The sequence below is a fragment of the Crocuta crocuta genome, unplaced genomic scaffold (assembly GCF_008692635.1).
Source record: "Crocuta crocuta isolate KB4526 unplaced genomic scaffold, BGI_CrCroc_1.0 scaffold163, whole genome shotgun sequence".
NCBI lineage: Eukaryota > Metazoa > Chordata > Mammalia > Carnivora > Hyaenidae > Crocuta > Crocuta crocuta.
In genome coordinates, this window is record NW_027529533.1 from 6,328,290 (window position 1) to 6,345,214 (window position 16,925).

General features: G+C 36.9%; 1 protein-coding gene across 2 annotated transcripts; it reads left to right on the plus strand.

Moving 5' to 3' along the window:
* Positions 1–264: 264 nt before the first annotated feature.
* Positions 265–16,878, plus strand: FKBP3 (FKBP prolyl isomerase 3). 2 transcript variants are annotated; one of them, XM_077761283.1, is made up of 7 exons: positions 265–439; positions 2,849–2,950; positions 3,667–3,774; positions 13,157–13,292; positions 13,767–13,834; positions 15,426–15,523; positions 16,531–16,878. In XM_077761283.1, exons 1-7 carry the CDS (start codon positions 332–334, stop codon positions 16,583–16,585), a joined length of 675 nt encoding a protein of 224 aa, XP_077617409.1. In that variant the 5' UTR covers positions 265–331; the 3' UTR covers positions 16,586–16,878. The 2 variants fall into 2 exon arrangements, with proteins under 2 accessions (XP_077617409.1, XP_077617410.1); XM_077761284.1 differs by lacking the exon at positions 265–439 and adding an exon at positions 608–853.
* The last annotated feature ends 47 nt before the right edge of the window (positions 16,879–16,925 follow it).

Consider the following 16,925-nt stretch of genomic DNA (forward strand, 5'->3'; position numbering starts at 1 on the left):
TCGTTAGTACACAAATGGGAGTAATGGCTGGTAAATAAAAATCACTACCAACGATGATCACCTCACAATGGTTCCAGTTAAGAGCACATGACAGTTTTAGTTCATCTGGGTAGTCCGCCCCAAGGAACACTTCAGCGGGTTTATACCTGGACTCAACAAAGAAGCCCTCAAAGAACAGCCTTGACGTCACTCAAGGACAGGCCCCAATCCCGGCTGGTAGCGAGTGACCCCGCCCCCTCGAGCTCCAGGCGGAGTCCGCGCCACGCCCCGGGGGCGGGGCGATGCCGAAGCGAGGCGGGCTGGCTCAGTAAAGCAGAGGCAGCGGGGGAAGATGGCGGCGGCCGTTCCACAGCGGGCCTGGACCGTGGAGCAGCTGCGCAGCGAGCAGCTACCCAAGAAGGACATTATCAAGTTTCTACAGGACCACGGTTCAGATTCGGTACCAGAGGCGGCGGGGCGGCCGGGCTGGTGCTGCTAAGGGACGCCTCACCCCCCCGGAGATGCCTGTACATTCCGTATTCCTCCGTGCCCCCGCCCTCGTCATCCCGCGGTCGGTGGCCTGGAAGGCCGGAGAGGCCTCGCGTGCGCAGGGCAGCCATGCTCCCGCCTTTCCGGGCTGCCCGGTTGGGGCGGGGGGAACGGCTTTATTTCGGGGGGCTGGCAGGGAGCAGTCGCATAATTAGGACCTCCTTGGGCCTGTTGAGTGAGGGTGGAAACCGTGGAAAAGAAAGAACCCAGGAAATACTGGGGGATGGGACGGGTGTCTGAGGACCGAGAACCTGGATGAGACCCTTGCAGGGGAGTGTAGGCTATTAGGGAAATGGGAAGGATTGTGAAGATTTTTGTGGGAACGGTATGTGCGATTTGCTTTTCTCATCAGTTACTAAATACTGAACGGTAGTGCGTGTAATTTTTAAAACTCTGTAGATTGCGGTTTACCTTTTAAAAATACTGACTATTCACATGACCTTTTCACCCTTTATACTTAGGGGCGTTACATACGCATTTAGGGTAGGGTCTCCCATTGTTACAAACCAACTAAGAAATGTATTTGGCGTTCTTTATACTGTACACGCTGCATTTTTCAATATAGTCTCCATCTTAACCACCCGACTGTGGTCACAAGTGTTTTTTGTTTTGGTTTGTTTGTTTTTTGGGATTTTTTTTGTCAAACTTTTTTCACTCTGGAAATTAATATCATTCATGCCTCTCTTAAATTGCTGAACTACTGTGTAATTTATGCACGCTGCATCCCCTCACTTATGACAAACAGAAGCAGCAGTATGGTTTCTCTACAATTTTTTAAGTTCTAAACTTGCATTAAAAATTTATTTTGGGGTTCTTCTGTGAGGACTCTGGTTTATTTTCATTTTGAGGTGTCTTGAAGAGGAAATACTCTCTAGCTTCCAGTTCCATACACCCATAAGTTACCTGACATAAGCAAATATTTATACATCTATAGCAAGAACTGTGCTCCCTGTCGGGGATACAGTATAAAAAGAAAGACCACGCCATTTTAGTGGAATTATTTTCTCTGAAGTCAGTTCATATTTCAAATGGAACATCAGAATAAACTAGGCCTATCATTCATTAACATTTAATGCCTCAGTACTGTACTTCATCAAATTCTTACAGAACCAGTCATCCCAATGTGAATTCTAATGTAAAACTGGCCCACATGAGACAATTTCAAGAGACTGGAATTATCAGAATATTTTTTCATGTATTAACCTTTTGAGTCCATTTTCTCCACTTTTCATTCACATCCTTTAACCAGTCACTGTTCTATTAATCATAAGATATCAAGGAGATGTTTATATTTTGGATTTTTTTTTTGTAATCTTGCTAAAGAAATCACAAGAATGCTGAAGCAGCTGATTACTTCCATTTAATCAAAATAGCCTTTCCCCATCCACTTTTATCGTTTATAACATTTCTCTAAGAGGGAGAGAGGAACACAGAGGAGGAAAAAAAATACGATAGTGATAGTATTAGAAAAGCTGCCTTATCAAAAGAAGATGCTAGAGGACAACTTCAAGAAAGTAGCAAAATGAAGATTCAAGGACCAGAAGGCAGAAAAGGAAGCAGAATAAAATAAGGAAAACAAAGACATGATTTTGAGATGAAGTTACATTTTGATGATTCAATATTCAGTAGTAGTATTTTGGTGTCTGTCTGCCAGTTTAGTCTTTTATTTGAGACAAATGGAATTCTATTACTTTGAATTATTAAGCACATTATGTCATTAGTCCCAATAGCTGATATTTATTGAGTTCTGGCCATGTGACAGGCTGTATGTAAAATGCATTAAATGGGTTGTTGCATTTGTCCTTAGAACAACCTTCTGACATAGATGCTGTTATTAATCTTCCACTCTGATACAGAAATGGCATCTTTAGGAAGGCTTACTCCCTTGATGATCTGACTCCTCAGCCCACATACCTAACCACTCTATATCCAGTATTGGCTAACCATGCTTCCCAGGGTGCTAACAATGGGTTACAGATTTGTCAAGATAGCTATGCCCAACATGGTTTGAGGCTCCCAGGGCCATGGCCAGTGGCATTGTCCAGTCACCAGAGTGTACTTGCTGTATAAATGTTCTGTGAGTTCCTTAATGGGAAGGAAAAGGGTGAGTTACAGTTCCACTCTTGTCAATTTTTATAAATACTCAATATTTTTAATCTTCCATAAATCTTGTTATGAAGTAGGACATAAATATGTTTATTTCATTTCTGTCATTAGTATTTCTATTGAAGGCATAATTGCTAACATAAAAGGTCATTTTCTAACATTTAGACCCTTATTACGTGAGGGAAATTATTCTAAGCAGCTTTCCTCTTTATAGTTTCTTGCAGAACATAAGTTATTAGGAAACATTAAAAACGTGGCCAAGACAGCTAACAAGGACCATTTGGTTACAGCCTATAACCATCTTTTTGAAAGTAAGGTGAGTATTGTTACATTTTATTACCAAAATAATATTTTAGATATTTTATTTGCAAAAAGAAGTTTTAAATTTATTTGCAAAATATGTTTTAAGTTTTTCCACCTGCAGTTTTTCTTAACTCTAATCATAAGTAGACTAGCTGTCAAATCTAGCAAAGCTCATCTGTAGTATGGAAAGATGTTTTAGTATTTTAAGGAACCAAATTCTTAAAAATAATTCCCTATAGTTTAAATTCAGACAAATAAGCACACTGAAAGGTTAAAATCCAAAGTAAGTTCCATTTCATTTATGAATTTAAAATCTCAGATTTAGGCTGAGACTTTAGAAAAACAAATTTTAAATTCTCTGGTATTTCATTTTATTCTGAAATGACAAAGCACAGAGGCATTGTTAAGGAGCTGTGTGAATGGTATTCATATTTGAGTCTGAGTTGGCCTTTCTAAAGCTTTGATTTCAGAATTTATATTGTAAGATACTTTGAGGGTCATATTTGTTGATTAAAATGCTAATCAAACTAATCAATGCTAATCAGGGTCATAATTTATTGATTAAAATTAAGATTTTTCTTAAGCCATTTCATTTATTTACATTTGAATTATGTAGCCTATAATCATGGTGCAGATGTTTATTCATTTGAAAGGTTGAAAATATAGATGTTCCCTTCTAGTTTTTGACCTCTCCTGAATATGGTAAACATTAGAGTATTTTCCTTACAGCGTTTCAAGGGTACTGAAAGTGTAAGTAAAGTGTCTGAGCAGGTGAAAAATGTGAAGCTTAATGAAGATAAACCCAAAGAAACCAAGTCTGAAGAAACTCTGGATGAGGTTTGTATAGAGTATTATTTTATTTCTCATGTGAATTTGAGAAAAGTATTTGCTTACAGCACTGATTTCTCCTAGTAAGGAGTGGTTGAGTATGGGCACTTCTCAGTGAACCAAACACTCATTTGGAGTGTGTTCTCTCCCTTAGGTGTAGTGAATCACAAAAAAACACCTAAGAACCAGTGTTTTACAGTTAATAAGTCTTTCCTGTAAAACCTCTAGCTTTGTATTTTATATTTCCTCTGTCTGACCAGAAATTCTAAGCTTCCAAAGCCATTTTAAGGTCCTGATTGTATAGTCAAGTTGGACTGAGTGAAAGAAACTTCACCATGACTATTTTTAGCTTTTTCTAATGTACCTGGTATTCTTGGCGATAGATATAGTCCGGGCTTGGCTGCAGGGTATGGAGTCATCTGTTTCATCTTTCCCAACATAGGTTTTACATTCTGGTACAAATGTTTGAAGAACCAGATTAAACCACTTCTGCAAATGGACACCCTCAGTAGAGCCAAGAACAGCACTTAGAACAGCCACAGTAGAGCTGAATAATTACAGTCTTAACATTTCTGATAATACCTTGCTAACCAAGCTCACTCATTCCTGGCACTTAGTACCAATGATAATAATCTAATAGTAATAATAATATTCCTCAGATCTTATAAAGAGGTGGGACCTAATGATGAAAGTATAGCATTTGGATATTTGTGGACACAATATAAGTTCAGGTATAGAATTATAGAACTAAAGCTAGTTAATTTATATGGTATTTTCCTATTGATTGAAAAGCACAAATTAGGGGCGCCTGGGTGGCTCAGTCAGTTGAGCATTCAACTTCGGCTCAGGTAATGATCTCACAATTCATGGGTTTGAGCTCCACATCGGGCTCTGTGCTGACAGCTCAGCACCTGGAGCCTGCTTCAGACTCTGTGCCCCACTCTCTCTCTGCCCCAATCCTGTTCATCCTCTGTCTCTTTCTGTCAAAAATAAATTGGGGCTCCTGGGTGGCTCAGTCGGTTAAGCATCCCACTTGGGCTCGGGTCATGATCTCACAGTTCGTGAGTTTGAGCCCCGTGTCAGGCTTTGTGCTGACAGCTAGCTCAGAGCCTGAAGCCTGCTTCAGATTCTGTATCTCCCTCTCTCTCTGACCCTCCCCTGCTCACGCTGTCTCTCTCTCTCTCAGAAATAAAGCATTATAAAACATAATAAGTAAATAAAACATTAAAAAATTTAAAAAAGTAAAGCACAAATTAATATTTGTGGGTATGTACACTAATGCACTTTTGAGGTTTATCACATCTGATTTGACAACTGTTATATGTACTGGGAAAATACTGAGCACCTACTCAAGTAAATAAAGGCCTAATAATTACTAAAAGGATTCCAAAGGCACTTGGCAAAATAGTTTACCTTCCAGATTCTCTGAATCGTTAATGTTTTCCTTCTCATGTGTCCCTCAGAACTAATGCTCTCAAACATTTTTAAATCTTTCAAATCTTCTCTTGAAATCTTTTTTTTCAAATCTTCATTCCTCCTTGATTTTCAAGCATTTCAAGTCCTCAGACCTAGAGTATTGGAAAATTCACTGATCTGCCTTCACTCTCTTTCTTCCTCCATCTAGTCCCAAAATAGTTTTCTAGTAAAATGTATAAGTTTTACTTAAGTAAAATAGTACTTTGTGAACCATACCTTGCTTAGAAATCTGTAGTAATTCTGTACTGTCTAGAACTGTGCTGTCCTGAAATAGTAGTCCCTAGCCTTATGCAGCTACTGTGCCTTTTGTGGCAACTCCAAATTAAAATGTGCTTTCGGTGTGAAATACACACTCCGTTTCAGAGGCTTACTATGTTTTTTTTTTTTTTTAAAGAATTTATAATCTATCTTTTATATTGTTGAAATACTGAAGTATTATTTTGAGTGTAATGGTTTTATGTGGCAACTAGAAAACGTAAAATTAATTTGTGGTCCTCTTTGTATTTCTGTTGGACACCATTCTTGGCATTCAGAGTCTTCCATTTTCTGCCCAGCTCCATATTTGCTACTTTGGAAGAAATGTTCTTCTTTAACCGCAAATGTTTGCTCATTGCCTACTAAACTACCCATTCCCACTCTCATACTTTTATTTCTTTAATAAAAAGAAAGAGAAAGATTAATGTGTCTTTAAGTCCCCTATTTGTCAGTTCCATGTCACTTTTAAGAACCAGGTCATGGGTTCATCACTTCCTCTGAATTTTTCACCATCCCAGATTTTACTTAACTGTATAAATTCCTGTAACACATGGTATCTAATTATTTGTTTCTACCTTATTTATTTTAATGTAAAGAACCTGTCTAATACCTCTACTGGACTTTAAAGAAATTAGTCATCATCAATAATTTATTTTCTATTATGTGTTTAATAATGTTAAGGAAAGTTTTCAAGTAATTCCAATGAATATTGGACAAGAGAAAGTATAAGATAGTGCGGGCACTCACACTCAGCAGTCAGAAATGACCGTAAAAATACTTTAGCTAAAAATTGAGATTCATCCTCTACAATGTCTTCACATCTAATCATCATCAAATTCTGTTGATTTTGCAGTAAATGTATCTCAGAAGTGTTTTATCTGGTGTAGATCCAGACTACTATACTAACCTCTTCCTAACAAGTCTCCCCACTTCCACCTTGATTTCATATCCATTCCTCACTAGGTCACAGTGCTCTGTTGGGACGCCTACGTGGCTCAGTCAGTAGAGCATTGGACTCTTGATTTCGGCCCAGCTCATGATCCCAGGTTTGTGGGACTGAGCCCTGTGCAAGGAGCCTGCTTAGGATTCTGTATATCCCTCTGCCCCTCTCCCCTACTCGTGCACCCTCTGTCTCTCTGTAAAATAAAAAAAATTTAAAAAAACCCCACGAATCTGATTCTCTTAACTTCTGTTTAAAACTCTTAATTGGCTGTTCAGTGACCTGAAGATTTAAAGAAAAAAAACAAAACCGTTTCTTAACTTATGCTACCTATCTTTCCATCCTCCTCTCATTTCCTTCCATTGCCTCATTCATTTCTCCCTCGCAGACTCTACTATTCTCATGCTGTTCCCTGCTGTGAAAATGCTCTTCTGTGTTATAAACCTCTCCCTGGCTGTAGCCTCTACTGGGTTAGGTCACTGTGTCCTTCCCATCTTAGCACTTTGTGCTCCCCCTCCTTAGGTCTCATAACCCACGTAATTATACACATGACTATATTCTCTGCTAGAGTGAGGGTCAGGACCCTGTCTGCCACCTCACCCTATGTATCTCCAGTTTCTAACACATAGAACATGTTCAAATATTTCTTAAATGAATAATAGGAATAATGATGTAACATACTTTAATTTTTAGAGGCTATAATGAAATTATAGGTAACTGAAATTACAATGATTACTCTCACAGTTCTGAACTAAAGAAATTGCTGCAAAGCCAAGAAATTATCTAAAAGCTAGGTCCATTCAAGTATATAACTTAGGTATAGTCTTGGGACTGATCTGACCTCTCACCGTGAACCAATCAGGTTCTTGCAGTGAAATACAAAATCAGATCATATAACTAGAACAGCATTTCATAAAATGTGTTATATAGGTCCCAGAAGGTCCAGGTTGTTTTCTAGCATCATCAAAACCTGTGCTTTCTGTCACCTTGAAGATTCACAGTGCATATTAGCTGATGACAGCTCTGAGAAATCATGTAGAATAGAGGCATATTTAACTTGAACGTAGTGCTTCCTAAACAATTATGGCAGACCCCTTTTCTTCTAACAGTGATAATAATACTAAGCAGTGAATGGTCTGTAAAAGACACTTTGTGAAACACTGAAATGGATGCCATCCATGAGCAGACTGGTGCCTTCACCATTAAGTCTGAGCCATAATCACCAATTTAATGGGGGGATTTTTTGCATTATTCTAGGACCTAGATTTAATGTAGGTAACACAGCATGGCCAAATAACTTGGGACAACAATTGGGAAAACAATAAAATGAAGTTAAGATATAAAATGTAGTTCTTGTTCACTAATCATACCTTATCCATTCAAATAGTTACATGTGATTTCTTTAATGTAAAGTTTTAAGATATTCTGATACTCTCACATAAAAAAATTTAGTCATTCTCATTTTATATTACCACTTTTTGTCAAGTCAACTATGTATTTTTTTAACCCTTTATTTTTCTGATATAAAAATAACATGCTATTTTTCAAATAGAAAATAAAAGTATAGAGAATACATAATTCCCACAGCTAGATACATTTCAGGATGTTTTGAATATTTTCTGAGGGTTTATTTATTTTGAGATATTACTATAGTTAGAAATTTCTCTTTTTTCACTTTATAAGAATTTTTCCACATTATAAAAAAACAGTATTAGATTACCATAAGCATGTGGTAATGTCACAGTGGTTATTTTTGCCACTGTGGATAATATGTATTGAATAACTGCATAAAGATTTTTGTCCTTAGCTTCAAATTACTTCTTGGGCATATATTTGTATAAATAGAATTATTATTTTATTTATTGCATTTCTAATATTTCTAAATTGCATTCCAAAGAGATAGCACCAGTTTACACTGCTACTAATAGACACCTGACCATTTCTAGTAGCAGTTTTTCATTAAAACAAGCCTGGAATGGGAGTGTCAGGGAGGAAGTTAATGCTTGCTTTTTTTTTTTTTTTTTTTAATTTTTTTAATGCTTTATTTCTGAGAGAGAGATAGCATGAGCAGGGGAGGGTCAGAGAGAGGGAGACACAGAATCCGAAGCAGGCTCCAGGCTCTGAGCTAGCTGTCAGTGCAGAACCTGATGCAGGGCTCGAACCCACGAGCCGTGAGATCATGACCTGAGCCGAAGTCAGACCTCAACCGACTGAGCCACCCAGGATCGACTGAGCTACTCAGGTGTCCCAGTGCTTACTTTTATAATACACATTGTACTTGAGTTGTAGCTGTAACATTCTTTTGATTTAGGGAGGCATCCTAGCTTTAGGTGAAAAGTGCTCATTCTTAGGCTCTAAATTAAATAGAGCTTTACACTATCCAGGCGTTACCTTCTATACAAAAGATGGAAAAAAGGCTGCCATGTTGCTGTAAAGTTAAATGAATTGACATTAAGTAAAATGATTTGTGTAGTATCTAAAGTTCTATATGTGTTTTTGTAGTAAGGTGGTTAAGAGCATGGGGCTCATATACAGGCTGCCTGGTTTTCAGTCCTACTCAGCCACTTAGGAGCCATTTGCTTAACCACTGTATCCTTATATTTCCTTTTTTGTAAAACGAGTAATAGTACCTAACTCATAAGGTAGTAACAATTAAGAGTTAATTTATGTAAACCATTTGAGTAGTGCCCAGCACATAAAGGGTGCTCAGTAATTGCTATTTTAACTAATATTAGTAGAAGTTAACTGTCATCAATACTATTATTTGAGGTATTTAGGCATAGTAGACCTAAGAACAAGAACAAGACCTTTGGATTCAGATAAACCCAACCCTATATTCTTTCTCTACTACACTATAGCTCTGTTGCACAAATTCCCAAAACCTCACTCTGTCTCTTCATCTGCAAAAATACAAGTAGGTGATTAAGGGTCTCCAGAGGATTAAGAGTAAGTAGGATGGTATGTGTTATGTGACTGGCAAGTATTAGGTGTTCAGTGTTTCTTGTTTTCTTTCCATTATTAAATGTTTCATAGTGTAAAATTCTTTTTTTAAATGTTTATTTATTTTGAGATAGAGTGAATGAGCACACATGCACAAGCGGGGGAGGGGTAGAGAGAGAAAGGGAATCCCATGCAGGCTCCTCGCAGAGCCCTGTGTGGGGCTCAATCTCACAAATTGTGAGATCATGACCTGAGCCAAAATCAAGAGTCAGACACTTAACCAAGCCACCCAGGCGCCCCAAGAATCGGTTCTTTTTATGACTGTGTATGTCATTGCATACATAGACTACATCTTCTTTATCCATTCACCAATCACTGGATACTTGGGCTGCTTCCTTATCTTGGTTATTGTAAATAATGCTGCAGTAAACATAGGGGTGCGTGTATCCCTTTGAATTTATGTTCTTGTATACTTTGGGTAGATACCCAGTAGTGCAATTGCTATTTGTAACTTTTTGAGGAACCCCCATATTGTTTTCCACAATGGCTGCATTCCTACCAACTGTGCAAGAGGACGTTCCCCTCTGTCCACATCTTTGCCAGCACCTGTTGTTTCTTGTGTTTTGATTTTAGCCATTCTGACAGGTGTGAGGTAGTAGCTCATTGTAGTTTTAACTTGCATTGCCCTGATGGTGAGTGATGTTGAGTATCTTTTCATGTGTCTGCTGGCCATCTGGGATGTCTTCTTTGGAGAAATGTCTATTCATGTCTTCTGCCTTTTTTAAACTGGACTTTTTGGGGGTGTTGAGTTTTATATGTTCTTTATATATTTTGGACACTAACCATTTATCAGATATGTCATTTGCAAATATCCTCTCCCATTCTGCAGGTTGCCTTTTAGTTTCATTGACTGTTTCCTTTGCTGTGCAGAAGCTTTTTATTTTGATGTACTCCCAAGAGTTTACTTTTGCTTTTATTTTCCTTCAGGAAATAGATCTAGAAAGAAGTTGCTATAGCTGAAGTCAGAGACCTTACTGCCTATGTAGTCTTCTAGGATTTTGATGGTTTCAAGTCTCAAATTTAGATCTTTAACCTATTTTGAATTTATTTTTGTGTGTGCGAAAGTGGTCCCGTTTCATTCTTTTGCATGTTGCTGTCCAGTTTTCCCAACACCATTTGTTGAAGAAACTGTCTTTTTCATTGGATATTCTTTCCAGTGGACTTTATTCTTTATTAATGGACTGTATAATTGTGGGTTTATTTCTGGATTGTCTATTCTGTTCCATTGATCCGTGTCTCTCTTTGTGCCAGTACCATACTGTCTTGATCACTACAGCTTCATAATGCAACTTGATGTCCAGAATTGTGGTATATCCAGCTTTGCTTTTCTTTTTCAAGGCTGCCATTGCTATTTGGGGTCCTTTGTGGTTCCATACAAACTCTAGGATTGTTTATTCTAGTTCTGTGAAAAATGCTGTAGTTTGATAGGGATTACATTAAATTTGCATACTGCTTGGGAAGTATGGACATTTTAACAATATTCTTCTAATCCATGATTAGGGAATGTCTTTCCCTTTATGTCCTTTCAGTTTCTTTCATCAGTGTTTTATAGGCCTTTCACCTCTGTGTTTAGGTTAATTTCTGGGTATCTTATTTTGGGTAAAATGGAAATTAGATTGTTTTCTTAATTTCTCTTCTGTTTCATCATTGGTATATAGAAATGCAACAGGTTTCTGTACATTGATTTTGTATCCTGCGACTTCACAGAATTCATTTATCATTTCTAGCAGTTTTTTGCTGGAGTCCTGGGGTTTTCTATATAAATTCTATATACCCCCCCTTTTTTTGTTATTTAATTTTGTTCTTAAATTTGAATAAGAAATTGCTTTTCTCGGGGCCACCTGGGTGGCTTAGTCGGTTAAGCGTCCGACTTTCGCTTAGGTCATGATCTCGTAGTTCGTGGGTTTGAGCCCCGCGTCGGGCTCTGTGCTGACTGCCAGCTCAGAGCCTGGAGCCTGTTTCAGCCTGTGACTCCCTCTCTCTCTGACCCTCCCCTGCTCACGCTGTCTCTCTCTCTCTCTCCTAAAAATAAATAAAACATTAAAAAAAAAAGAAAATTAAAAAAAAAAATTGCTTTTCTCCCAGGAGGAACGTGGGTGGGAGGGATGGTGAAATAGGTGGTGATTAAGAGTACATTTATCATGATCAGTGCTAATATACAGAATTATTGAGTCATTATATTATACACCTGAAATTAACATAAAACTACACGTTAACTCTACTGGAATTTAATAATTTTCAAAAGATTTTTAAAAATAAAAATTGAGGGGCGCCTGGGTGGCTTAGTCGGTTAAGCGTCCGACTTTCGCTTAGGTCATGATCTCGCAGTTTGTGGGTGTGAGCCCCGCGTCGGGCTCTGTGCTGACTGCCAGCTTAGAGCCTGGAGCCTGTTTCAGTCTGTGACTCCCTCTCTCTCTGACCCTCCCCTGCTCACGCTGTGTCTCTCTCTCTCTCCTAGAAATAAATAAAACATTTAAAAAAATAAATAAAAATTGAGCTTAATATTGGTAAATTGCCTTTTAAAGATTAGTTTCTTTAATGTATCATAATGAACAATATTTGAAATAGTAATAAATAATAATTGCACTGATAAATACCAAACACCATATTATGGGAAGCAGGACACAACCCAACCTGTAATGAGCTTTTTTTAGCATTATAAAATCTATGATGATTTTTATGTAGGATATATAAAATAGTTCAAATAATTAATATTATATTTGACATTAGTATTTGCAAGGCAATAACAAAGGCACAACAAAAATAATTCTTGCTTCTTTATTGACCATATTTACCATCCATTTACATTTCAGTTTATCAGTAATAAAGTGATACTTTATCAGTTTTAAAATACTGCAAAAAAAAAAACTTGCTTTCCTCACATGTATGGAATCACTGCTGATTAGGATAGCCTTTAACTTTTAAAAAAGACCCACATGATGCCTGTTATGATCATTTCATTTTTTCTTTTTAATGTTTTGTTTTTGAAGAGAGAGAGATAGAGCACTAATGGGGGAGGAGGGAGATAGAGGACCATAAGCTGGCTCTGCAGAGACAGTAGCGAGCCTGATGCAGGGCTCGAACTCATCAACTGTGAGATCATGATCTGAGCTAAAGTTGGACACTCAACTGACTGCACCACCCAGGTGCTCCATGTGACGGTAATCTCTATAGGTAATTCTGTTCATTGTGTGAATTTATTTTGAAGTTCAGAAACCAATGGAGCATTACTGTATTCATCCTAATTGGATATAATAAAAATATTCTGTAATGTCAGTTATTGGTGCTAAACAACTCAAATCTTTTAAAAATGTCAGTTATTAATGTGTTAATAATGTCAGTTAGTAATAGTTAATAATGTCACATTATTTAATCCCTTATGACTTTATAGGAATTAAATAGTAATGATATTTCTGACCTTGGAAAATAACAGGATTTATTTCATGGTTTGTTAATTAACAGAATTTTGTCAAAAGAACATTGGTTTCCAGAGAGACTGGAAGCTACTTGAAATTATTGAGGCTATTTACTAATATTCTCACCATAGACGTGCAATGAGTTGGTGGGGTTTTTTTTAACTCAGAGGTGAACCCGAAGCAAAATAGTTTGTTGCCAAATCTTTGAAACTCTGTGACCATACTTCAGTCCCAGTTGGCAGTATTAGAATTCTCTTGGTCATCCTGAAGGATGTGAGTTAGTAACTCTTGTTTTTGTTTTTAGGGTCCACCAAAATATGTGAAATCTGTTCTTAAAAAAGGAGATAAAACCAACTTTCCCAAAAAGGGAGATGTTGTTCACTGCTGGTATACAGGAACACTACAGGATGGGACTGTTTTTGATACTAATGTTCAAACGAGTAAGTCTAAATGTAATCTTATCTTTTTAGCTATAAAGCATTGCAAAATATTTGTGTGGTACATGAGCAGTTGGCTGTACCTTTCTCTTGGCTGTCAGTTTTTCCAGAAGTCTTTTGCACCTGTGACTTAATTGGAAGAGGTCTTCTGTTCACTATTGGCTGGGCGAATAAATAGGTCTTGGTCATTGGGAAGCAAAAAATAAAGAAGCTTAGTCTATCTAAACTTGGCTAACGTCCCAAAGTAAGGCTTTCGTATTTCATTATAAAAGGCAAAATAGTGTGCTATTTAAGTGGTAAATATAGATCCTTCTCCTCTGCCTTATAGACCATAACTATATGTAAAGATAAGAGTTTTCTGAATTTTTATTTATTTTCAAATGCATAGTAAGTTCTAAAATCAATTTAAAGACTTAAGTCAGTTTTTCCAATGTAACTTAATTTCATCATGCATTATAAGGAAAATTTGTTTTACAGGTTCAAAGAAGAAGAAAAATGCCAAGCCTTTAAGTTTTAAGGTTGGAATAGGCAAAGTTATCAGAGGAGTAAGTAAAAAATGGCAATGAATCAATAGATGTTGTGGCACATGCTATTTGTGGTATATGATGCCATAAAGATTTAGGATTGGGGATATGATGAAAGCAGTCTTTGTAACAAATCAAATGCTATCATTGCTAACTGATTTGGCACAATTTTTCTGGGCCTTGGTTATGGACAACACAGCCTTCCTCAAGGTTGCTAAAACAATTAAATGAGCATAATTGCAGCACATAATACATAGTAGAGACTCAAATATTATTTTCTTCAATGCCTACCCTTTTTAATATTTTTTTCATCATCAAGTAATTCTTTGTCAGAAGGATTGGCTTTCTAAATTTATCTTTAAGATTCCTTTAGGGGTGCCTGGGTGGTTCAATTGGTTAAGCGTCCAGCTTCAGCTCAGGTCATGATTTCTTGTTTCGTGAGTCTGAGCCCCATATTTGGCTTTGTCCTGAAAGCTGAGAGCCTGGAGCCTGCTTTTGATGGTCTCCCTCTCCGTGCCCCACTCCCACTTGCGCGGTCTCTTTCTCTCAAAAAAACCTCAAAAAAATTTTTTTAAGTTTCTTATAAAATGTTACATAGTTGTACTATTTATACATGATAGAGAAAGGTAAAATATGTTTCACTGGAATACTTACTCATAGAAGAAAAAGTTTGAGTTTTTTCACTTTTCACAACCGAGGTTCAAATACCAGAAAATTTTTCAAACGTAAGCATGCCTTTTTTACCTACCCTTACATGTGAGAGGTTAACAGAAGGAATGAGAAAAGGGGAAGGTGGGCTTGAGCTGCAGTGACCACTGCAGTGTACAAAAGGGGGTAATGGATAGCAGGATTATCAGCTTCACTGAAGCTGTCATTCTAGGGCCCATTTATTATTACATTGTCTTTATTCACAACATCAAACGTTATAACTGAAATGCCTATTCAGGTGCACTTATGAGAATCCTCAGTGTTCTTCTTAATATTGTGGTAAGTTATAAAATACAGCTCAATCATAACAAGAGCCTAAAATAGCATATAAAACATCTTCAAACTAAAGGTTTGAAAATAACTTAAACTGCTACCTGATTGTACCTAGTTGATACTAACTATACACAAACTGATCAGTTATTCTATTTCTATGATTAATTGCTTGTCTATTTCTTCTAGTGAACCATATTCTTATTTGCCATTATGTAACAGATCTCTATCCCTTGAGCTTTATGTGACTGACATTTCAACAGAGTATATGATATCAGTCATATATTTTATCTTTGCATCCTGTTGATTTAACTGTTTTTGGTAACTGGCTTTAAGACCTAGGGTGCCTGGCTGGCTCAGATGGTAAAGCATGCAACTCTTGATCCTGGGGTCATGAGTTTGAGCCCCATATTGGGGGCAGAGTTTAGTTAAAATACATACATATATAGATGTATGTATATATGGTTTTTTGTTGTTTTGCATTGAGGAACTAAAGGACAAAGATTCACCCAAGGACATTACCTTAGAATATATTGAAATCCAGTGATGGAATGCTTTTTTGGTATATACTGTTTTCTAGTTTTACATGTAGTTTTTGCAAATTATCATTAGTATTTCATGTTCTTGCCTTTAGTGGGATGAAGCACTCCTGACCATGAGTAAGGGAGAAAAGGCTCGACTAGAAATTGAACCAGAATGGGCTTATGGAAAGAAAGGACAGCCTGATGCCAAGTATCCTTTTCTCCTTTGTGAGTAAAAAAAAAAAAAAAAACATGAAGACCATCTGAAGGTATAAAAGATGCATCCTAGGTTAATTTCCTGATCAGGAATCCCATCCAGACCTGTATTCCTGATATTTAGATGCTTCTGTATACACACCACCAATACAGACAGAAGTTAATATGTGTTATTAGTACAAAGTATCCAAACCTGAGCTAGAACAGAATTTACCTTTCTGTCCTTTTTAATTTGTTCTTGATTTTTAAGAGGTAAATGGTGAGGTTTAAGTTTTCGTCTTTGAAAGGCAATTGTTATTGTTTGAAAGATTTACTTAAAGGAGTTAAGATGTCCAGTACAAACAACTGTAGAAAATTATAGGATACAAGCATGGCTCGTGGTAATTTTATGCTGCAGTATAATTTCAGGCAATTAAATGGGTACTCAAAGCTTAGCAGTGGAACATATGTTGGGGATTACCAGTTGTGAAATTTAAGGAGACCATGGGTCCAACACAGTATAAGCATCTCTGATCACTACTAATGACAATACTTCTCTGATAGACACAGTCTGTGAAAATTAAAAACAAAACAAATAAACAAAAAAACCCCTGGCTCCTGATCATTATGATCAGAACAATTCAGTAACTAAGTGAGAAGGTAGTTTTTTCTGTTATTGGTTCCATTCCCATTGGACTAGTAGGATCAGTTAGAATAACTTTTAAAAAACATAGAATTTCTCTCCAGTTGTATCAGTTAAAATTATTTAGAAGTATATAATAGCTCTTNTAGGTAGTGGCTAACTTGGGAGTATTGGTGAGGCATCCAGGTAAGGAAGATTCTAGTCCAAGCTCAACTTATCTAGTCAGCCTATACTGGTAGGTTTTGATCACCATTCACAAAGATACTTCCCTTTGAAGTTAATACCCATATCTATTATGTATCATTCTAATTTTAGACTGAGGTTATTGTGAGTGAAAGAAGCAGCAATTTTTATTAAATTTGCCTTGACTTCTGCAACAGAATTCCACCAAATGCAAAACTCATTTTTGAAGTGGAATTAGTGGATATTGACTGAAATAGCAATGCTTCTGATATAAAGACATTAGCAACAATAAAACATGGCCTTGAAGAAACTTATGTAACTAGAGCTGGTTACTGTTGTAGTGGAAGAATCAACTGGAAAATTCAAGAATGCAGATATTGTTTACCCAGTCCCCAAGTTTTAATATATGTAATCCATTATAATTCCCTAAAGTTTGAAATATTTTACTACAGCTGTGTAAAATATTGGCTAAGGAGAACTGACTTCCTTTTACCTCATGTTGTAAACTAAAAGGCTCAATAAAATATATTCAGTCTCTTGATTTATTTGGTGTTAACAGATAATTGTTCTGATTAGGTTTACTAGGGCTAAC